At 54.6% G+C, this 21822-nt stretch overlaps 9 protein-coding genes across 9 annotated transcripts; 6 read left to right on the plus strand and 3 right to left on the minus strand.

Annotated features, from left to right (window-relative positions):
* Positions 1–54: 54 nt before the first annotated feature.
* Positions 55–495, minus strand: B0I36DRAFT_368087 (uncharacterized protein; the record flags this gene model as incomplete). Its single annotated transcript, XM_046159559.1, has 1 exon — positions 55–495. The coding sequence occupies one exon, from the start codon at positions 493–495 to the stop codon at positions 55–57; it is 441 nt and encodes a 146-aa protein (XP_046006302.1).
* A 1751-nt stretch (positions 496–2246) lies between these two features.
* B0I36DRAFT_368088 (uncharacterized protein) lies at positions 2247–2681 on the plus strand (the record flags this gene model as incomplete). The annotated part of the gene is made up of 1 exon (XM_046159560.1): positions 2247–2681. The coding sequence occupies one exon, from the start codon at positions 2247–2249 to the stop codon at positions 2679–2681; it is 435 nt and encodes a 144-aa protein (XP_046006303.1).
* Positions 2682–6143: 3462 nt separating this feature from the next.
* On the plus strand, positions 6144–6702 carry B0I36DRAFT_335206 (uncharacterized protein). Its single transcript, XM_046155436.1, has one exon. It carries the CDS (start codon positions 6152–6154, stop codon positions 6563–6565), a length of 414 nt encoding a protein of 137 aa, XP_046006304.1. The 5' UTR covers positions 6144–6151; the 3' UTR covers positions 6566–6702.
* A 1013-nt stretch (positions 6703–7715) lies between these two features.
* Positions 7716–8285, plus strand: B0I36DRAFT_354359 (uncharacterized protein; the record flags this gene model as incomplete). Its single annotated transcript, XM_046157306.1, has 2 exons — positions 7716–7873; positions 7958–8285. The coding sequence occupies 2 exons, from the start codon at positions 7716–7718 to the stop codon at positions 8283–8285; spliced, it is 486 nt and encodes a 161-aa protein (XP_046006305.1).
* Positions 8286–9630: 1345 nt separating this feature from the next.
* Positions 9631–10362, plus strand: B0I36DRAFT_377429 (uncharacterized protein; the record flags this gene model as incomplete). The annotated part of the gene is made up of 2 exons (XM_046160561.1): positions 9631–9637; positions 9980–10362. The coding sequence occupies 2 exons, from the start codon at positions 9631–9633 to the stop codon at positions 10360–10362; spliced, it is 390 nt and encodes a 129-aa protein (XP_046006306.1).
* Positions 10363–12215: 1853 nt separating this feature from the next.
* Positions 12216–13611, plus strand: B0I36DRAFT_388328 (uncharacterized protein). Its single transcript, XM_046161238.1, has 3 exons — positions 12216–12528; positions 12582–12831; positions 12894–13611. The coding sequence occupies exons 1-3, from the start codon at positions 12299–12301 to the stop codon at positions 13383–13385; spliced, it is 972 nt and encodes a 323-aa protein (XP_046006307.1). The 5' UTR covers positions 12216–12298; the 3' UTR covers positions 13386–13611.
* A 263-nt stretch (positions 13612–13874) lies between these two features.
* B0I36DRAFT_335210 (uncharacterized protein) lies at positions 13875–15610 on the minus strand. Its single transcript, XM_046155437.1, has one exon. It carries the CDS (start codon positions 15232–15234, stop codon positions 14086–14088), a length of 1149 nt encoding a protein of 382 aa, XP_046006308.1. The 5' UTR covers positions 15235–15610; the 3' UTR covers positions 13875–14085.
* Positions 15611–17156: 1546 nt separating this feature from the next.
* Positions 17157–18384, minus strand: B0I36DRAFT_335211 (putative oxidoreductase). The gene has a single exon (XM_046155438.1). The coding sequence runs from the start codon at positions 18328–18330 to the stop codon at positions 17431–17433; it is 900 nt and encodes a 299-aa protein (XP_046006309.1). The 5' UTR covers positions 18331–18384; the 3' UTR covers positions 17157–17430.
* Positions 18385–20356: 1972 nt separating this feature from the next.
* Positions 20357–21763, plus strand: B0I36DRAFT_335213 (uncharacterized protein). The gene is made up of 2 exons (XM_046155439.1): positions 20357–21286; positions 21384–21763. Exons 1-2 carry the CDS (start codon positions 20554–20556, stop codon positions 21677–21679), a joined length of 1029 nt encoding a protein of 342 aa, XP_046006310.1. The 5' UTR covers positions 20357–20553; the 3' UTR covers positions 21680–21763.
* The last annotated feature ends 59 nt before the right edge of the window (positions 21764–21822 follow it).

The following is a 21822-nucleotide window of genomic DNA, read 5'->3' on the forward strand; positions in this document are numbered from 1 at the left end:
CAGAACTTCCCACATCACACGGCCCTTTCACCCTGAACGCGTCCGAGAGAAGCCTCAGGCATCAACCGGAGGCACCGGCACCAGCTCCTCCTCGAGCTCGGGCTCGCTTTCGACGCCGCGCTTGCAAACGACCCTCCCCTCCAAGCTACGCTTGCACCCTGGCGTGATGTAGCAGCGGCAGGCGTACTCGGAACGGTTTGTGCCGCCACAGATGTCTTTCATCTGGCCCGCCGAGGCCTGGCCGTAAGAGAGGCAACTGAACCCGCCGCTGGGGCATCCGCAGTTTGACTGACAAACAGACTTGTTGATCTCGGTATTGCCAATCTTCCAGCTGCCAGTCTCTTTGCCAGAGCACTTCATATAGTAGCCATACGCCTGCCGTGTGAGTAAGGAATGAGGGTTGGCGGATGCGTCGCCAGTGTCGGGGGTTGGGTCGCCAGCCGCGCGAACTGCGAGCAGTCCCGAAGCGAGGAGCCAGAAGTTTGAAGGCTGCATGTTAGGCGTTTGAGTTGGCAGATTGTGGGTGTAGGATCGTGAGAATATGGTCGCGAATGAGGTTAATATAGGACAAGATGGACGTTTAAGGCCGGACATCAGATGCCCTTTTATGATCGTCCACACGTCCTTAGGTACTTTCCGTATCCCATGGGCTTCAGCCTATCTCAATGTTCGCACAACAACAGTCTTACTGATAAGTCTTGTGCAAGCTTCGAATGGTTGGCGGCTTACCGCGTCGTCCCGCAACGAAGCCCCTCCAGCATAGCTTCTCCCATCAGTCAATTCTCCGGCCCGCCGTGATTGGCTAGGATAGAGGTACTCGCAATGGGGTATATTGTGACTAGCAATAACTACCATGGTTCTAGGATGCTCCTTCGTGTCCGGCCTCGTTGAATGCAAAAATGCGGGGCTACAGATGCCACGATGGCGCTATCATGGTAGTGAGAGTGGGCGCATTCTCCCAACGGCAAATCTAGATGTAAGGTCAAGGGTATGATAACCAGCCCCCTAGTGACTCAAGGCGGAACCTGGAAGAGGAAGGAGCGATTATAGCCCGATCAAGCCTGATCCTGTGACCTATCAATCGTGTCTTCATATAAAGATCCTCTTGACAGTAGCTTGGAGATAGTTTGTCTTTGTGGTAGTATGGCTGAGGATATAGGAGTGCTATAGAAGAGGCTCGGGTAATTTACTTCGAGGCATAAATACCTAGTTGGTTTTGAGATGATACGATTGGAACCTTGCATCTGAAGGACAGCCTGCTGTTTCATTTTTCGCCTCTTTTATGGATATTTGCCCGCCATGCTTTTTAACATGCAGGTTTTGGGTACCGGCGCCGATGGGTAGCCCGATACGAGGTCTTTCCTGGACCCGATCCTGCTTGAAGACGTTAGTATACGACTGATCGGCTACGGATAAATCTTTCCGCAGGCCATGTTATTATGAGAGGTAACGTGCATAGGCAACCTGTCGGATAGGGACCGATTCTGGGACTCAGGGGCCACGGTCATCACCCCCGTTGTCCAGCAAATCTCTCCCCTGAATACCACGTCATGACGATCGCGAGATAAGAACAAACGCCAGTAGTGGAGCCACAATGTGCTAATGGTCGTATCGAAGGGTGATCTTCTCGTGACATAAGCACCGTATACCAATCCCTGCTGAACGAGATCAGCAATACGAGTGTTCATTATAGGCGATGTGCAATCTAAGTAACGAGCCTATAGTGAGCTGAGCAGGACATGTAGCTCATCATAGGCATATCGTGAAAGACCTTGTTCTAGACGTGATGCCAGACAGGGGTTTGCTGCGCGTATGGGGACAGGCTCCACTCAGTGCGTACCTGGTCCGGTCCTGTATCTAAAGTAAGACTCCACATTATTCGCGGATTCGCCTTGGGTTCAAATGCACTTACTGAGGCGAGCCACATTGTTTTCCCAAATGGTAAGCAACATGCGCTGGGTGTATTCGACTAGAGATTCTTAATTCCTAAGGCAAACATCGATGATGGATCGACGACGTCACTAAGATATTGCCACTGTGTATCAGGTGGGAGCCCAGGAGCGGACGAGCTTTGAGAATAAATCGATTGTGACGAGCCGCTCTTCAGCTTTGAATTATACCTTCACCAGAAAAGAATAGACGAGCGAGCATACGAATAACACAAGCACACAAACCCATAGCTGTCGAACAAGCTCAATCTGTCACGTATCTTTACTCAATCTCATTCGCAAAACAAGACTTCCACCATGCTCTTCAGCACTTCTCTCGCAACCTTGGGCGTCCTCGCGGTAGCCAGCAGCGCGTCCCCCCTCAATGCCCGCGACGACACTTGCACCTTCAAGGTCAATTGCGCCCACTCTTACGGCGGAGGCGGTGTGGGCATGCCGCCTTTGGATCAGATCATGTGCCTCACAGCGGTAACCAGCTCGAATGGCGACGTGGTTTACTCGGACCGCAACAGCTACAACCCCAGCGCCACAAACACTGTCACAGCGGCTGACTGGCATGGTAGCGCCGATGTGGTTATCGAAGCGGGCTTCTCGGGCGGAGACAACCAGTTGCGTGGTACGTGGGCTTTCAACGGCCAGACCAATTCCTTCGAGGGCCACAACTCGATCGACTCTGGCACCGTTACTGTCTCTCAGTCCGAGTATACGTGGGATCTGCCATGCACTCCCTAAGGGTTGGTCGTGGCGTTGCTCAACGTTGATCATAAACTACTACACACCGTCGTTCGTACAAAAGCGTGATAAAGCATGGAGACACACTCATTCAACCCCGTCGCTCGTTTAAAGGCCTGATTAAGCATCTAGACACACTCATTCAACACCATCAATATATAAAAAACTCGTTATGTTGCGAGAATCAACGAAGTTCAAGGTGAAGCGTGAAATTCAAGTAAAATTGCTTAGGTGACAGGAGATGCGCAACTATCGCGACATGGTGAAACGGTATAACGTAGACTACCTTGTGTTCATGCTTGGATTCGACGACCTGCTGCATGGGGCGCAGAAGGCACGAGCGTGACAAGCAATGCAGATCTAACAAGTCGCCAAGAATACGCCATGGAGGGCTGGATGTCCAGCGCTGTCCTTCCTATCAACTAGTTCCCGCAGAGAGAGAACTCACCGTCTTCTGAAGTCTTTTCCCAGTTTGAGTGGACAGAAGATAAGATCAGGCCCAAATCGTCGTTGGAGCGAGCATGTGGTTTATTACTGCTAGAACATGCTGGATCTCCATTTACCAGCTGTACAGCACCCGGAACGCCTGCGTCACGGCGTGTGAGCTGGGCATCCATCTACATGGTCAGTCTAGCATGGTTTCTTTAGCTGGAAGGCATACGCTATGGATGTGGGAAGCGACACAGTTGATCTTTCAATGTTGTTCGTCCATGCATTCAGGCGACAAGCTTGGAAAGAGGTGGCGTCGATGAGATCATACCCAACTACACAGAGGCCAACGCGGATGTTCATACATTGAAATCCTTGCTTAAAATTCCCTGATCACCTATCGGCTAATGGGCTACGGGAGAGAAGCCTTGCCGCCTGGTGCGTCCTGACTTTAGCCCAAAGGCCGCCCCTATTAGTTCAAGTTGACATGCAATGGTTGTGCTCCGGACTATAACGAGCCTCTGGACAAAGGTACTGAACTATAGAGGCTATACTTGAACTGCCTGTAAACCCTCACACCTTCCTCCTCTCCACCAGGTCGGAGGCTTTTAGCATTGGAGGCACAAGATTGGAGTCCAATCTGGATCGCAAGCCGTCGGGTTGCGAGTCGTCTTGGTACAGCCGCAGGCCCGAGCGTCTGATTCCACAGCGAAACACCGGGCTAGCGGGTTACTAGTTTGGCAGCTAACACAACCATCAGTCAGTCCGGAAGCTTCAGATTGCCTTCTTTACTGAAAATGGAGCAGGACGAAGGGACTTACAAAGAACAGTCCAACGCCTGGGTCAATGTGGCGACGGCAATACCGAAAGCCAGAACTGACACACGCATGTTGTATTTAATGTTTGACGAGGCGACAGATCTTAGTGTGGTCAGAGAACGATGTGCAGAGCGGCGCTGGATTGATGTTAGATGTGGGATGCGGCGAAGAGATCGCAGGAAGAATGGGAATGAATTAATTTGTAGTGGCTGTAGAGAAGATTTCGCAGAGTCGAGTCGCTTGCCATCACCTAACGTTTGGCATCTCGGCAATACTGTCTTGCCCAAGGCAGTCCTCGGCCATAGGACTAACCTAGGACTTTTCTTGGATCCAAGCTGCGCACAAGACTTGCCATCTCGGAAATTTTACGGTTCAATATCGGAAGGATGCCCCACTGCCATAATTGCGTCTAAACCCTAGCCACTTTGCTGTCTGATCCTTGAAGTATTATGATGCAGGGGTCTGCCTGGAAGACACGAGACAAGGCTATAGCATCCCGTTCCTCACGATAATTCCCGAGCCGAGAGTGGCCCTTTAAACGATGCGGGCCTCTTTGCGGATACCCCAAAGATCGCATCACCGAAATTGTCCGAAGTCTTGGCGACCTCTACCACACCTCGGCCGTCTTTGCCTTTGCTGGGCGGTCCTCCACGCAGCGCAGCATCGACATGGTTGGAGTTCTTCGTTCGCAGCGCTGTACATTCTGTCGGCTAAGGAAGAAAAAGGCAGGAGTGTTGTTATGTACCTGAGGTAACTTTGTCTTGTGGATAGTTGGGCTAACACGATTTTGTCTTAGTGCGACGAGGCGTGGCCGACTTGCTCAGCATGTGCACACGCACGCCGAACCTGTTCCGGGCCACCGGAGAACGGGGTGAAATTCGTGGTCAGCTGGGTGTCAAGTCTCATACCAGAAGGAGACCTAGCCGATCCACCAGATGCGCAAAATGCTACCAATAAGGGTCAGGGTGAGAAGTCATATACTGAGACCATGAACTGAATGACGCAACCTGCGTAGCTCACAAGGACATAGATGCCGGGTCGGCAGAGACGAGCGCGGCATTTGACCATGACTCGCAATGCGTTGTTCCCGTCCGGGCTACTCGACATACGACAGCGACGCGGCGGTTTTCAACCAAGTTTCGAGCAAAACGAACAACGAATAAGCTGTCGCAGCGGCACGACCAACCCGACAAGGCCATCATGATATCGCGACAACTGCAAAGCGGAGCGACATTTCGCCTTCTATCGAGATACATCTCGTTTTCACAAGTCATCTCTCAAGGCTTTGACTTCCGCTTCATGCTAGCGGGCTGGCAACAGTTCATCGCGGCGAGGATCGGACAGAGTGCCCTGTTGGACCAAGCTACCGCGTGCATTGTTGACGCCGCCACTGCTTGGATCAACCGGACGCCGACAAACCTGGCAGTGGCGCACGACTCTATTGCACGAACAGTCCGAGTCCTGAGGCGCGCTTTGCCTCAGTATAGCCCAAGGGACCATGCGGAGTATACGTTGCTGTCCATCGCGCTGATCCAGTTATCAGATGTAAGGAATCAACTGTGCTCCTGATCCAGCCCCCTACTCGGTGTAATAAATGAAGAATCACGGACTTTAACCGCCTCACTGTGCCTCAGGTTCTGGCAAGTGGCTCATCAGGAGCGCACGCGATTCACGCGGATGGCCTCGCTCATCTGACGCTCCGCCTTGGGGAAATAGGCTTCGCGCACCATCCAGTGGTCAGAGTCATGTTCTACAACACAGTCTGCCGAGAGGTAAGTACGCCGTCGTCTGAATCGCTCGCGGCTTATTGGTTTCGTCCGATTCCTGACGGAATCGCAGATGTTCATAGCCATAGACAAGGGCGCGCACTCCGCCTACAGCTCGGCAACGTGGCGCTTCGTGGACGCCACCGGCGTCACCCCGCCGATCCCGGGCGACGAGCCTTTCCAGACCGCCGTACTGAGCTGTTTTCGCAATCTGACGATCAATCTGGCCACCCTCGTCTGCCTCGTGAGGGAGGCTCGTCAATTGCCCGAGGACTTGGGGGCTGGGAACAGGGCAGCTGCGCTGGGCCAGTACCTTTGGTACATAAGCAGCCTCGACCACTGGTTCGACTCACGGGTGACAATGGGTGACATGCGACTTGTTCCGGCCTCGGGCAGGTCTTGGTCGGTCCCAGACCTCGAGCACTGCTTGACATTCCGGCACGTGACGACTTACTTGATGGGCGCGTGCTACTGGCCGTTGCGCTGTATGCTCTGCGGTCTTCTACTCACGCTCAAGGAAATATTGCCCGCCCGGCTGCGCAAGGTCATCGCGGATGCTGATGTCTCCTACGCAAGGCATCTGGCCATGTCGGTCTCGTACGCCGCCGAAGCTAGGTCCGTGCTTCCGCTATACTCGGAGCTCATCCTCGCGCCATTGCAGTTCGCGTTTGCCGCCTGGTACCGACTGGAGCAGCGGTCCATCACTACATCGTCGGACACGGAGGTGGAGACAGCACGTGTCATGATGGACTGGACGGTGCAGGCGGCGCAGGCGCTGGGGCTGAGATGGGGTTTCGGACAAGCGGATAAGGAATCGCTGAAGAGAAGGCATGATGCCTTGATGGGTGGACCTTTACCAAGTCCGTCGTGAAACAAGACGAGGGTGATGGATAGCTTTTACTTGATGATTTCTGTTATCACTGGCGCCTTTGGATGGTGCCACGCGGACTGTAGGCGAATGTTTGGTCTCAGTGAAGGGCTCGTGGAGCATCAGACATGCATAAGTCCAATCGCATTCACATATCCATGCTTCTCGTCCAATCCGTCTATTGGACACGATGTGAGATATTCTTATTACCGTCACTGCGACAGCCTTAGAGCTGCAACCGGCGACAGCGATGAAAGCGGTCACTCTACAATTACGTCACGAATTGCCCAAGGGTGGCTTTGAACTGGACTCTATTTTGAATAAGTCGAGTATCCCACAAGAGCAGCCGAACCCTGTTGGGCAATATCTCTGCAACGAATTCATCCCCGATACGTGCATAGCGCCATGTGCATAGCCCTCCCATCGACAAGGTTGGGCGTAAGACGTAGTGGGGCAAATTTCGTGATCGGAGCGTGCATCTCATCCTATCATTCATCATGGAAACAGAAACTCGCACCCTGGTATCCCTGATGCAGACTATACAGGATGATCGCTCGTATTGCTGACCGACGATGAAGGGGTAACACAGTGGTGGAGGGCATTGACACCCTTAGCCAGGGCTACCCTAAGGTCACAGCGGAGTCCTGCTTCGGCGAGGTTACAGGGTGAGTTATGGCTCAGCCACAGAGAGCCTCACGCAACCTTCATGACGTAGATAAATTTGGAAGCGATCTGCAAAGTACGTCAAACACCAAAGTCTTTGGCAGCCGAGATTGCCCGAGTCCGTATGCTGGCTCTCTTTAGGCTCTGCTCCTCGATCACTGGATGGTGCAAGTCCTGAAGAACCCTGGCCCAACAGTCGACAGTGACGTCTATACAGGGGATTCATCACAGGTAAATCTCGTGTTGGACTTCACATTGGCGTCATCGACTCAAAAAGTCCTTCATCATCGGCGAGCATAGTGAAGACCAGCAGCGAGGAGGTGCGATATAAAATGAGCCAGCTGCCGCACGATGCAGAGCCTTTCTACCAGACTACCACAGACTACCACAGAAACAAACAACATAGCCAAACGCGCCACTTTTGCCTTGATCCCAATCACTCCACCCTCTCATACAACACTTGCATCTTAGATTCTCCACCAACGCCATCATGAAGACCTCGTTCGCCCTTGCTTCTTTGCTTTCCGTCGTTGTTGCTCGTCCAGCAACTCTCGCTAGAGATGCAGCCGTCCCTGCAGACGGAAGCCTGCCTGCCGGCTGGAATTTTATGAACTACAGGGCTGAATGCATCCCTCGCTCGACTTGTTCGTACGTCTGACCCCAATTGAGAAAATACAATGCTTATCCTGCATCCCCGATACCTGCTCGCTGACACTCATCTCACGCCTGAAGCTACTCAATCGACGTGGTGCCAGCCAAGTCTACGGCCCCGATCGCTCACTGCAGCGCTTCTGGCCTGGCTCCTCTGGGGACCAACGGCCTGCCTACTGTGGCATCACGCACGTGCGATGACAACTCTTTCTTCGCCTGGGCTGTCTATTCCCGCCCTGGTGACGGTCAGGCCGTTCAAGTCATCGAGCGCCTCAATGCTACCACCTCGATTGTGGGAACCCATCAGATCTCTCAGGAGGAGCTTCAGCTCGTGATGAACGGCGCTGCTGGACGCCAGAAGTACATTGGCCCAGAGACCGTCACGGTCCCCACCGTCTGGGGTCAGTAGAAGCGCATCAACCGTCCGACGGACATGACAACGAAAGACTCTCAGAGAGATCGCCATCATAGACCATAAGTTGAGAGTTGGGAGAGGGGGGCGTTGGACAGGTTGCACCTTGGTTTTGGTTCGGGCATCGTTTGATTGCATGTCGTTTTTCAAATGCATGTACTTGATTCGGAAGGCCTATGCACTCCTTTACACATAATATACTATATGAGCGCCTCAAGACGATCGACAGTAGAGTGACACAAATAAGAAGGATCCTTTCTTGCGTGTTACTGGTCAAAAATCTCCATCGAGTACCATCTGGAGACTCGTCCTGCGTGTGGGATGAGGCCATGGGCTTGCATGGCACAAAACACGCTAGTCCACAGGGCTGGTCCACAAGAGGAGCTGCACAGCCTGGCCAATCATTTCCCGCTACATCTGTTGACGTACAGAAGCCTTGCCGGAGCCGCCCTCGTAGGGGCCGGCGATTCCAGGTACAAACGGTGTTACGGGCGATTTAGGTGACCGGCCAGTCAGCTATGGCGGGAACGAGGTGGTGTGGCACTTGCCGCCCAGTCCATCTTGCACCAAATACCATTTGGAGGTGGCGACGATCCCATGAGCCCTCGAGCACTGCAATGGAGACTGAGTGGTGGGGGATGCTGTCATGATCTATCGTGAAAGTGGAAGCATCAACACCAATAAGCCCAGCTCGGTGGCTTCGATGGGACGGAGCCCGGGGAGGCGGCCATGACGATGCGCATACTGTTGCCGCATCGGGACATCTTGTGTTGGCAGTGTACCCTTGCCCACCGATAACTGAATATACCACCCCTGCCCCCTGCTGGCGCGAAACAGGCCGTCAACCCTGCCCCGGAACCCTGCGAGCCTGCGCCTCCCAGCCCTACAGTATCGACGACGAGTCCTCGAGCGGCAACCCCGACCTCTACCTGAGCTAGGTGGCCCGGTTGCCCATGTAGAACGCCACCAACGAACAGCGGGAGGCCCATTATTTCGACCTCACCGACAAGGCCCTCGAGGCCACGCAGCGCCTGCCGATCGTGCATGGTCGCCTTGGCCGCAATGCCTCGCGGCCGGTCCCCACTGGAACCATGCACGACGAAAATACGATATCGCACATACAAGATCGAGCCCAAAAGGCACACCGGCGGTGGCCAACCACGAGGTGGGCCCGCCGCTGGTTGCGTGACTTTGCTCTTTCATTCCAACGGATTCCTGTCCGTGTGCCTGACAACAGGGAACCATGTAGATACCAGCCACGCAGGTCGAATATCCCAAAGCCTGCTAGAACGCCGGATATCGCTGAAACGGTGCGCGCGTATCGCTATTCTCGAATGGCTCCATGGCGCGTGAGCATTTTCCATCGAACAGGCCACCGCAGTGTACGTTTGATTGGTGCATATAATTTTATTCCACCTTCCTACTAGGGAGCAGGATTCCATGGTTCCCGAGACCCTGGTACTCCGCAACTACGTCTTGTTTTTTTTGCGGCAGCATGGCAGCGTAAGTTTCGGCGACGAGACACATTTTGCCCGTCGATACTAGTTTAGGGCGCTGTATATAAGCGACATGTCCCTCACGGGGTCCTACCAGAAAATTCATCACCATCACAGTCCTCCAGCGAAACCAGATCTTGTGCCCATCCTTTGACCAGACGACCAAAATTTCACGAACGATGCATTTCATATCAGCTTCTGCCGCGCCCATTCTGGCCTCTGTGGCATTTCTTGTAGGGAGTGCCCAGGCAGTTTGCGCGAGCGGGGAAGTTGGCATCAGCCGCGTGCAAGTCTACAACTACAATGGTGCAAACAACGTGCTCGAGTCCGACAGCTGGGATATCGTGGCCAACAATTGCAACACCATCGCAACAGGAAAGTCGCCATTCAAGGGGAATCCCTGCTCGGCCTCGCCTTATCCCAACGGATATGGTGTGTCGGGATGTGATTCTTCGGGCAAGCCTGGCTCGGTCAAGACGACCGGAGGCAACTTCGGCAACTGCTATAGTCACGGTGCACGTTGCGCCAACGGTCCATACTTCTACTCGGGCGTCTTCTGGTGCTGCAAGAGAGTCTGAACTTAAGAGAGCTTCAGACTAATCCCTTGGCGCGAGTACTTTTCAAATCAGCAAGCGACGAGCGGAACGACATCAACAGAGAAGAGAAAGTTGCGGCAAAGTCGGCATTGGAGGAGAAACAGCAGAACACGCGTTTTCGAAAAGCTTGGCATGACGGCCCGAAGAACAAGGCACAACGCGGGTCAGCCAGGACAATTACCTAAGGGTGACAACCCAAACCAACAGGGGTATGTTTGTGGCCAAAGGACAGCACAAAACAAGGCCGCTTGACCAGGCCAGGGACAAGGGCGGGTCGGCGAAGGTTGGCAGAAGGTACAATAAGCAATGACCCCCACCTCGGTCAGACTAGAGTTCTGCGCGGTAGGGTTCTATTTCATAAATCAATTTCATAGCGATGTTCTGATATAGTACATAGTTAGATGGGTAGCTACCAATCGAAGCATTTTTCGCTGCGTCTTGAAGTACACGCTTTCATATGAAAGAGTAGTTCATCTGGTCTGGAATGCGTTGCTTAGACGTCCCCTTCCAGTTGCTGTCGGTAGATGCAGTAGTGCCTATCCTTCAGGACGTCCTCGTCGCTAGTTATGCGGGCGATCGTACCGAGAAGCTGGCAGAGCTGGCAGCGCGTCGAGCTGCGCTCGGCTTTTTTGAGGGAGAAGTTGTTGATATACACGGATCGCTCCGCCTCGAAGTCTGTGGCAGGGGTTCTCACTTGCCATCCATCGTGTGGTAAAAAGATTCAAGGTCAAGCACTGCATATGAGCCGCAGAGGTGGTCCAGAGGAGGCTTAGGCAGCCTGGGCATGACTTCCTTTGGTGCATGTGTCACGCTGCTGTAGTCGTGTGTTTGCATGCCAAGGAAGGTTGCGCGAGAGTGCCTTGAGCCCGAAGTGGCTGTGGTGAGGGTGGCAGAAACATGGTACACTTGAACACCGCTTCTACAAAAAGGTGGCCGGTTGCAACTCACCACGGCCGCAAGTTCATGACGCTTATCGTCTGGATGCGCGGGATGAGTCTAAGCAGGATTTTCCGGCATCCGCCAGTACAACAAAGGACAAGCTTCTTTGGGCGGCGGATGAGCTACTCCCAAGATGAGCTAGAGACCTCAGCTAAAAGTTGACCCCTACATTCAAGCTTCGGAGCTTAAGAGAGACGGCGCCCAATCATGGGCAGCCGCTCGTGTAAGGCTGTTTGATCTGGATCTCACCCGCGTCAGATGTGGCGGGAAGCTCGTCGACTAATGCACGATCGGTCGCGATAAGCCACAAGCTATTGCCAGCCACCACCTGGCCAGATCAGCTGAATCGCCAGGGAGCTGTTCCATGTTATCGTCACTTGCAATGTTCGAGTGTCGGGGAGGCCACGCATGCTGGCGTCGCGGCTGCTGGGCAAAGGGTCTTGCTTGCACTTCTCAGCGAGTCTGGCAGCCTCCGTCTTTTCTCGGCGTTTGCGGATCAGTTGCTGCGAGCGTATTATCAGAGACATTGCACCGACATAAGACTCGTGCATCTGATGCGAGTCCAGTGGAGGGACATAGCCACTAGGGCCTCAATCTTCCCATGCAAGTCCTCCCAAGGCCAGCCTATGCAGCCCAGCCTTGAAGGTCGAAGGGCGCTAGTGCGCTTTTGCTCACAGCTGGCCACTCGAGGCAATCTAGGCAGGCCTGGCCCGTGACCGAACCAGTGGGGAGATGCAGCCGGGTTGATCTCCTAAAACGCTGACCAACTAGTGCCGCTTGAATCGAGGGTGCTACCGCCAGCAGCAACCGCTCTGACCGGGGACCTGCTCCGTACTAAACGCATGGTCTTGCCGCGGCGCAGGAGGGCCATCCCAGAGTTGTCTAAACCCAATCTTCGAGTATAAAGGGGAGCGGCATGGAGGCTTGATCGACAAGTGAAGCAGCGCACCAAATCCTGAGCACCCTCCACGTCGACGCAATGCTGTTCCATCCTAATCCGCTCGTCCTGGCTGCCACGTTCTTGGGCCTGGTGAGCGCCTCGCCGCTCGATGCCCGAGCTGCTGACCCTTTGTGCGTTGTGGTCACCAAAGCAGTCAGCCTCCTCAAGCAACAAGCAGCGGCGACACAGTACTGCGCCTCGTACCTGTCGATCACCACTCCACCGGCCGTGGTGCAGACGGTCTATGTCGCCAGCCCAACCACCGTCACGTAAGGACTGCGGACCGTTGCCAATGACAGAGTCGATGCTGACAGTAAGCCAGAGTGTCGTACCTGCTGAATTGCGAGACTACCCCAGCTCCTGCCAAGAGGCATGATCCCGCCGGATCGGAACCAAAGCACGCGCGGGAGGCGCCGGACGGTGCTCCACGCGCCGCACCACATCTCGGACAGCACCATGACGAGCGCGCAGTCGCCAAGCCTGCCTGCCTCTCTGCATTCAATGTTGCGTCTGCCATCTCGTCGGCCTGCAATTGCTTAGCTATCACCACCCCTACAGCCTCGACTAGCATCGTAGGAACCCGCTCCCATCCCCCAGAATCCATGCCTAATCCTACAGCAGAAACTGACAGCAGGCGAGCCTTCTGGCGCACCAGGTCACGAGCACCACAACAACGACTGTGCTGGAGACATCGTACACATTCAAAGTCTACGACGAGAATAATCGTTTCGCCAAATTCGTTGGTGGCGACGCCACGGCCCCCGAACCCTTTGCCTTTGTCGGCACCAGCGATACTGCGACAAAGTTCAATTTCTTCTTCAGCCTCGGGACAGGGTGTATCATGTCGACCAGCAGCTTTACCCTTATCGTGCCTGGCTTTACTGCCAATGACGGAGGCGGTCTGGCTTTCGCCCCGCGGGGTACCACGAGCAACCAGCAGACTGGCGAGACGGTGCTGGGAAAGGTCGAGCGCGCCACGGGCAAGTTGACCCTGTATACATCTACTTCGCCCGTCTTCTCATCAGAGTCGGCCGACTCCAACAATTTCTGGAATGTCTGGAGAACCGCGGCGAAGAGCAGCCAGAGTGGTCAGGTGTCGAGTAATCTCCGCGTGGTGGTCATATAACTGGACAAGCTCTTGAGATGCTGGTAGTCTTGTGAAGGCTGCGTCGTTTGTTTCAACGTCCAAGGCTACCCTGCCAGTCGGTGGTAACGCAGGTTGTGATGATGGTGGACTGCCCTCGGTACGGTCTGCATCTGTGACAGGCTGGACGTGGTTGGTCAACACCATCAACTGTACGGGATATCGATGCTAATGATGACGGCGAGGGAGGTTGTTACTTGGTTGTGATGTGACAATTGAAATATGAATCAACCCTTTTGGGAACCACAACAGTGTCAGAAGAGTGATGCTTGGACCTTGAGCCATTATGGGCTGACCGCGCATATTGAATGAGATGCCTTGTCTTCACAACTGCCAGGCCAAGCTGAAATGTCCTGAACTAGTTTCCCTCAGCTGCCTGTGTCGTGGAGTTTTCAATAGGACGAGGGGTTGCTGGGGACATACACATGCATCAATGAAGTCTGACACGCTGCCAATCCTGTGGATTGAGTGGCTCACAACAGCATCCTAAATTGCTATAATTTTCAAGTCGATCGAGTGACTATGCCGTAGAATCATGCGTTGAAAGTGACACATCAAATGCCGTCGAACTAATCAAGCCCCCTGGCAGAGGAGCAGCTGCATTATGTTTCGGACTGGCTCGAATATCGCCTAAGAGGCAGATCAACATTGTCTCCGCTGAATAATCGAATCGTGTTCTTTTCTAGACAATGCAAATACGTTGCCACTTGGCGCCGCCCTCGGACATGATGTCCACGAGGGCAGCTTGGTCGGCCACCTGAGATACTCTACACAAGCCCAATCTTGCCATGACGGGGATGGTGGGTGAAGACGACGGCAGTGCCCAATCCGTCTCTGCCAGAGCCATGATGTAGATATGGCCCAGCCCAGCTATGACGCAGAATTTGCCAAGTCCGCTGGATTCGTCGTAGCCGACGGGGATGGACTTGCATCTGCCAGGGCTGGCTCCCCTGCTGTGCTTTCCGTTCAACCTGATAACCTCTTTCCAAAAGGACCGCCGCCTGGCTGCGCTGTCCTTACCGGCCGGCGGGATAGACCAGTTTTCGATGATCGAGGACGCAAATGCACCAGTCGCCCGCTGCTGCAGGATGAGCCGCTTGGAGCCAGACTCGGCGAAGTACAAATAGGCAGAAAATGTGACAGTCACTAGGTGCAGCTGTGGTAATTTTGACGTTGCTTGCCCACGCAAGGATGGGTCGAGCTGCGGTGGCATTGCGTTGGCCTCGACGCGGTATGCCGGAGGACCATCCAGTTCCATGTAGGTTGGTGGATACGTGCTCGTGGGTTCAGACATTCGCTCCAACCTTGCCAGTGCCATGATGGAATCTGGGCTGCTTACACCGAAGCGGCGCGACAAATCGCGGACCATGGCTTCCGTAGGCAATCCGAGGACATGTATATCTCCCAGGGGGGCAAACTCGAACCAGGCTGCTGACGGACGCCCACTGCCCCTGTCGAGGAACTGGACTTTCATGCCGGCAGCAGCCCAGCTCCACGATGGAACAAAAGGCTCACCAAACATTGGGCGGCGCACCATTTGATGATTTCTTGGACCATGACTGTCGTATTGAAGCACGTGTTGCCATGTCAGCAAGGTTTCAAAGTACGGCAGGGGATGGCCATGCTTGAGGAGAGCCTGCTCGGATTGCTCGTGTGCTCTCGAGGCCGCGGTGGCTGTGACGAGCCCGGCAAACGCCGCCACGCGGTCCTCCTCTACACTGAGCTCCCGGGCAGTGTATTCCTCAACTGAGCGGACAAAGTCTGGTAGGGTGACTACGGTTTCGCGGCCGTCTCCTCCGCCGTTGAACTGCGCCTGGAGACGAGCAGCCATGAGTGGCGGCTCGGTTCCAGTGTCGCCCCATGTCGAGCCGGCTGGTTCTGGCACATACTGTTGCCCGGTGGATTCTCTGAACGTGCCGCTGCTGCAGCTAAAGATGATCTCGGATGGAAAGACGTAGAGGAGGCGGCGTGAGAATACGTATTCTTCAAAAGTCCAGCCGCGCGTGTGCCAAACGGATGCTTTGTCCAGAGTGTTGAAGCTGTGCCTCGCCGGGGCAAGACTTGCGGTTTGTTCTTCACCGTGGCCGAGTTTGAGCTCATAAGATGTCTCTGAGGGCCGAGGCGTTCCGGGAGCTCCAGAGAGTCCTGTGTGCGCACCATCACCACAGGCCGCAACGATGGTGATTTGAGCACCAGCGAAGATATCTTTGATGTAAGGAATCAGGGCCGCTTTCTCCCCGTCGTTCTTCTGGTCGATACAGATGCGATCTACCCAGAGCCACTCTATACCCAATGCCTTGGCCAGCTGTGCAGCATCTCGTAAAGTGGGAGCATAGCTTTCTAGACCCTGCTTTGCTGGGCTGCGGCGGCGCGAGCGTTCAGGGACCGTCCCCCAGACATATGAGAGGGCAGCAAATTCTCTCCGGTCGCTCAGTGCTTCGAGTCTGCCGGTGGAGGTGTTGATTACCCTGAATAGGCTCTTGTTGCGGATACTAGCAAGACGTGCAGATACGTCTTCCAACTCCTGGCGGTGCTGGTGAGTGCGGGTACAGCAATTGAACCATGACTGCAGCATGTCGAGGTCGGCATGAGGCTGGATCAGCAGGCGAAAGCTGTCAAATGCCTTGCCTAGTATATCAATCTTCCATGACCCCACAGCTGACTCGATGATGGCGTCTGCTGCTTTGTTCTCTGCTGCCCTGTTCTTCGCTGTTTCGTCCGCTTCTTTCTTCGCTGCTCCGTTCTCTGCTGTTTTGTTCTCTGCTGCTCCAGGGCCTGTTCCTGGGGTATCGCGAAGTTCTCTTCCGCTTGATAGTGCTACGTCGCCATCTCGGACCACATCAGGGAACTTGTCTCGCACACTCTTGCTTATCAGGCGATCGGAAAGCCCGCTGCGCTTCCTTTCCCGGGCTTCCGATTTCTTAGCTGCACGGCTTGCTGGCGAAGCAATCTTCTGGTTCCTCTTGAGCTCATGGAACCAGACATAGAGCTGCCCGCTGTGCACGAGCCTGGGCGCATCAGCCTGCCGAGCCGGGCTCGCCCACACGAGCTTTGGGCGGATGCAGCAGTGCTTGTCCTCCAGGTCATCCTCGTCGCCAGTCATGCGGGCGCACGCGGCGACAAGCTGGCAGAGCTGGCAGCGCGTCGAGCTGCGCTTGGCAGTCCTGAGAGAAAAGTCGTCGATGTAGACGGATCGCTCTACCTCGAAGTCTGTGGCAGGGCGCGAGGCGTGAGCGTGGCGGGCGTCTTCGCTTGTCAGCCATGGCGCCGTTATCAGAGACTCGAGGTCAAGCGCTGCGCATGAGTCGCAAAGGTGGTCTGGAGGAGGCATGGGGAGCTGGAGCCGGGAAATGGCTTCCTTTTGCCGCATGTGCCGCGCTGCTGTAGTCGTATCTTCGCACGCTAAAGCAGGTCGCGCGAGAATACCGTGAAGCCGAAGTGGCTGCCGTGAGGGTGGCTAGTCTAGATCCGCTGTATGCAGCATGTTTCCCCTCTTTTCCGGGTACTTCTCCCGTCCAGCGGCATCGACGGGATGATCTCAAGACTGTACAGACGGTATGCCAGTAAGGCAGTCAGCGACATTGTCAAAATCTTGATCGGTTATTCACGGTCTGATGACATCGATACTGGCTCACTGATGGCCGCATAAATTGGACATTCTTGCCGGACTTGCCGCGACAGACAGACCAGAGCAATTAATCGCACATCGTGCACGGATTGCGTGACCGTATTCTACCGGACAATGTTCGGGTGCACTCTAGTCATTATGAAGTGGTAGCATTGTTGAGGCCATAGCCATTCAGCAGGGGTAGGATAGCCAGTCTCACTAAAAATGCCATCATTTGAAACTGCCAACTCCTAAACATGGTCGAGTCCAGCTTCCAAGCAGTTCTTGGGGAATTGCTTGGAAGCCCACGGGTAAATGTCGTTGTTCCGTAGAGCAGCCAGTTGCTATTCCAATCAAGCTCAAGTGACCCGGGCAACCACGTGGCTGTCCTTGTACCCGCGACCTTTGTTGTGTAGTCATCTAAGCAACCATCCGAAACTTTAGCTTGTTCCCATTGACAATCTCGTCCTTCTTCGACTCGAGCTCCTTGACGTCCCAATTGACCGCCACGAAGCGCGCCTGGAGCCACTCTCGTCGCTCCCTTGCAAACCACGTCATCCAGTGGGCCGGCAACTCGACCTCGTCCACGAGCCACTCGTGCATCGGCTTGGGCATCCGGGTGCCCAGCTCGGTCTTGATACCGCCAGGATGTATCGCGACGCAGACGAGACCCTGGTCGGCATAATCGGCGGCAACATGCTCGGTCAAGCGGCACACGGCGAACTTTGTCGTCTGGTAGCCGCTGGCGCCCTCGCTGATGACCACGGCTCCGAAGCTCGTCACATTGAGAATTGTCTTGAGCGAGGCAGACTTGAGGACGAGAGGCAGGAAGGCGCGCGTGAAAAGATATATGCCGCGGACGTTGACCTCGAAGTTCATCCACCAGTCCGTCGGGTCCGTGTCAATAAGGGGCGTCCATTCGGACAGGTAGCCGGCGTTGTTAATGAGGAGATCTACGGCGCCGAATGCCTCGCCGACCTTCTTGGCGAAGCGCGACACGTCCTGTTCGGAAGTCGCGTCGGCGGTGGCGCTAAGAATGACGGGATCTTTGGGCCGGCCAGCATCACGAGCGGCCTTCAGCATGGCAGAGACCACGTCGTCGAGATTGGAGCGCGCGGTGATGGCAATGTTGGACGCGCCGGCCTGCGCAAAGGCAATGGCGGCAGCGCGGCCGATACCTTTCGAGGCACCCGAGATGACGATGGTCTTGCCTGAGAGGTCGGCCTTGAGCGGGTCGATATCTGCGTAGGTGTCGTTGTGCATCTTGCCGATAAAGCGGACGGCGGCTTCTGCGCCGGTGTCGCGAACGGCTGCCGACATGATGATTGTGTAGGGATTTCCGTTAATGAGTTGTTTCGTCTTGGGTGTCAGTGGCCAAATGTCTGACTTTGGGAGATCGTCTCTGCCGAGGTATATATATGGGGAAGCTCGTCAGGGCAACGGCTGTGCGGACACAATGACGCCGATATGTCCGTACCCACTATCACCGCCATAGATCGACATCTAGCTAACCCCGATGTGGATGGAAGGAACTCGTCGCCCTCTTCGCGTAACAATAGTCACTGTTCAATAAGGGTAATACCGATATATCCGTTTCCGCTAACGCCGCATAGTTCGTCATAAATCTAGGTCGTGCAGACGGACGGTCCTAGCCTCTTGGCGGCAGGTACCCAGCGGTCAAAAGAGAGAGGACTCAGGGAGGCACCCAAATGCCAAGACCCTAATCATCTGCTGCCCTATCATATATTCACAATAACTCCATCAGGCAGTCGAGCCGGTGTATCAGTAATTGATTGGGTAAGGTTTAGTCAGCGGGCTTAACCTTATATCGACGAAACTAAGTTAGTTATTCTGAGTGTTTGCTCAGAGCCACGCGGCCCCAGTGCAATTATTATGGAGAATTCTCAGGGATCAGAACCAATAACATCAGCCCCAATCGGAAGTACGCTTGAAACCCGCCACAAGCTCACTGGTGATGTGATGTGCTGAGGCAAAGTAAGGTTCCTTCTGATCAAGAGAAGAACAATCACCGAAGGGGAGCTCATCGCCTGCCAGAGTCTGCGGTAGTGCCTCAGTCTATTCCCAGACTTTTCGGGGCCGGGCACTTTTGTAGCATTAAAGTAGTATCGCTACAAACATGAGGGAATGTCTAATCAACGCAATCCCAGTTGCATACACTGCTTAAGATTGAAAAAAATGGAGTTCAATTATGACCAAGACTGCTTGGATATATACCTGTGTTTCTGTTAGTCCGCTCTGGACGAACAACATGATGCGATCAATTCATGGAATAGTGCTTCGTTTAGTACTTTTTTTGCGTGATCTACCCCACCCCAGCACGGTACCTAGCCGGAGCGAACGATCCTAGTGGTACCTACGCTACGTAGTAGAGTGAGTTATGCCAGAGGATGCGGGGAAGGCCTGATCGGCTATTGCAGCGGCTGTTTACGTGCTCCTATCCTATTCACATTCTGCATAATCCCTTAGTCTATTAATATGCCATCTTCCTTTCAAGCACGGAGCTTTCCAGCCCTCGTCGGACCATGGCGGGGGTCCCTAGTGGTGCAATCCTGCAGGAATGCCGCGAGGATTACGTGTCTGTGGAGGGTCTCCAGGTTTAACAAAAAAAAGCGCGGTACTTCCCGCCTGTCCGAGAGTGAGTGGATCAACCGTACCGGCGATTTCCTAGGACTTGCGACTCTACGTGGAGGGAGGGAGGCAGAGGAAAGCACCTGGACCTATCGTTCAATATTGATTTTGCTTCCACTACAATCAAGTATCATTCATGTAGTGCAGGATTTCGCCAATCCTTGCAACCATGTATATCAGGCCAATGAGGCAATTGATCACCGAGCTGACGAGCGGATCGCGGGCTGCTCAGCAGCACTGGAGGGGTTCACGGGCTAGCTAGGGACGCCCTGCCAGACACTAACTGCAATTTCGGCACTGCATGCGAAGTAGCCTATCTGCGGTCAGCACAGGGGTCCAATTAATCGGTCAAACCAGCAGGTTGGGAGCCCGAGAGAGACAAAGATACATGAAGAAGGAAGTCATGACGTATTCCCAAGCTGAAGCTTAATCTTGTTTCTAGAAGGCAGCGAGCGCCTAGAAGGCAAACTGCAGATTAATCAGCCGTGGGCCCTGACGTGCGCGCAGCTGTGATTGGCCATCGGACACCGACGATTGGAAATCCACATCAGTCAGCACGGCAATTCCCGGACAGACCAGGTCTTGCAAATGGGGTCGGGCAGCGGGTTGCTCCTCGCTCGGGGCGGGCCGATGGGGTTTGTCCGGGCCTCAAAGTTCGGTGGGAGCTGCATTGTAAGCGATGAAACATGCAAGACGACCGTCCTTTGAATAGATGCTCCGCGTCCATGCTTTCAGGGGTCACGTTCCTTGTCAGCACATGTCCTCGGCCCAGTGGAACAATTCGTATATAATTTCGGGGTTTGCACAACCTGCAATCTCTGATTCTTGGTCCACGTTCAACTCAATCCTACGCCAGGCATTCTTTTGCTGTCACTCCACCCAAGAACATACACCATGTCCCCTATAGACTCCCCCGTCGTCCCCAAGGGCTCCCTTGTGGTAGTCACTGGCGCCACTGGCCTCATTGGCTCGCACATTGCCGACCAGTTTCTGCAGCGCGGCTACAAGGTCCGAGCGACGACTCGCGATGTGAGCAAAAACGCCTGGCTCTCCAACCTCTTTGCGGAGAAATACGGCGCCGCCAACTTCTCGCTCGTTGCAGTTCCCGACATGACGGCTCCCAACGCCTTCGATGCCATCGTAAAGGGGGCAGCAGTGGTCGTACACACCGCGACCGACACAACCCTCAGCCCGGACCCGACTATCGTCATTCCCGGGGCCGTCGGGATGGTGCTAGGCGCGATGCGCTCCGCGGCCAAAGAGCCCTCGGTGAAGCGCTTTGTGCTCACCTCGTCCTCTTCCGCGGCGCTCGTGCCCAAGCCAGACACGCCGGGCACGGTGACCGTGGACACCTGGAACGACGAGTGGGTCGAGCTCGCGAACCGGCCGCCGCCGTACGAGCCTGAGCGCGCCTATGCCGTGTACGCCGCGTCCAAGACGGTAGCAGAGAAGGAGGCGTGGAGGTTCATGCAGGAGGACAAGCCGACGTTTAAGTTCAATGCTGTGCTGCCCAACATGAACCTTGGCAAGAGCCTTGATGTTGTCAACCAGGGCCATCCTACGACTGCGGGATTGCTGGCTGCGTTGTTCCAGGGGGACTCGAAGCCTTTACTGCTTGTTCCACCTCGTGAGTCCAAATTTTCGCTGTTATTGCCGCGACGCGACCATAGTGCCGCCCAATAACCAACCTCATATTCAGGACTAACGTATTGCTGCGCCTTTAGAGTACTTTGTTGATGTGCAGGACACCGCTCGCCTGCACGTGGCCGCAGCCATACATCCAGAAGTCGTGTCGGAACGGATCTTTGCGTTTGCAGAGCCCGTAAGCGGAGATGCGCTGCTGGATATACTACGCAAAATGTATCCACACAAGACGTTCCCAGAGAACTTTCAGCCGGGACGAGACCTGAATGAGATTGTGCCCCGTGCGAGGGCGGAGAAACTGCTCCGCGACATGGGCCAGGACGGTTGGACTAGCTTGGAGCAGAGTGTGAGGTGGAATACGGAGGATTTGGAGTAGATCACTTCAGTCAATTATATATCGGTGCAAGCTGGATGGTAAAAAAGCAAGTCTAGGCATCATAAATCAAATATCTATGTCGCACTTCCCGCGCTTCCCGAAAGAAACGTGACCTCGTCCAGGAAAGGTCTCATATTCCTGCC

Source organism: Microdochium trichocladiopsis, assembly GCF_020744255.1.
Source record: "Microdochium trichocladiopsis strain MPI-CAGE-CH-0230 chromosome Unknown B0I36scaffold_11, whole genome shotgun sequence".
Lineage (NCBI taxonomy): Eukaryota > Fungi > Ascomycota > Sordariomycetes > Xylariales > Microdochiaceae > Microdochium > Microdochium trichocladiopsis.

What these genes read in the sequence shown, in the direction of transcription:
- B0I36DRAFT_335206 (XM_046155436.1), top strand. Translation starts at nt 6,152, where the DNA reads ATGGGCGCGTGCTACTGGCCGTTGCGCTGTATGCTCTGCGGTCTTCTA.
- B0I36DRAFT_388328 (XM_046161238.1), top strand. Translation starts at nt 12,299, where the DNA reads ATGCTGTTCCATCCTAATCCGCTCGTCCTGGCTGCCACGTTCTTGGGC. An exon ending in GCCAGCCCAACCACCGTCAC is followed by an intron (nt 12,529 to 12,581) that starts GTAAGGACTGCG and finishes ACAGTAAGCCAG; the next exon opens with AGTGTCGTACCTGCTGAATT. An exon ending in CTACAGCCTCGACTAGCATC is followed by an intron (nt 12,832 to 12,893) that starts GTAGGAACCCGC and finishes AACTGACAGCAG; the next exon opens with GCGAGCCTTCTGGCGCACCA.
- B0I36DRAFT_335210 (XM_046155437.1), bottom strand. Translation starts at nt 15,234, where the DNA reads ATGGCTGCTCGTCTCCAGGCGCAGTTCAACGGCGGAGGAGACGGCCGC.
- B0I36DRAFT_335211 (XM_046155438.1), bottom strand. Translation starts at nt 18,330, where the DNA reads ATGTCGGCAGCCGTTCGCGACACCGGCGCAGAAGCCGCCGTCCGCTTT.
- B0I36DRAFT_335213 (XM_046155439.1), top strand. Translation starts at nt 20,554, where the DNA reads ATGTCCCCTATAGACTCCCCCGTCGTCCCCAAGGGCTCCCTTGTGGTA. An exon ending in TTTACTGCTTGTTCCACCTC is followed by an intron (nt 21,287 to 21,383) that starts GTGAGTCCAAAT and finishes CTGCGCCTTTAG; the next exon opens with AGTACTTTGTTGATGTGCAG.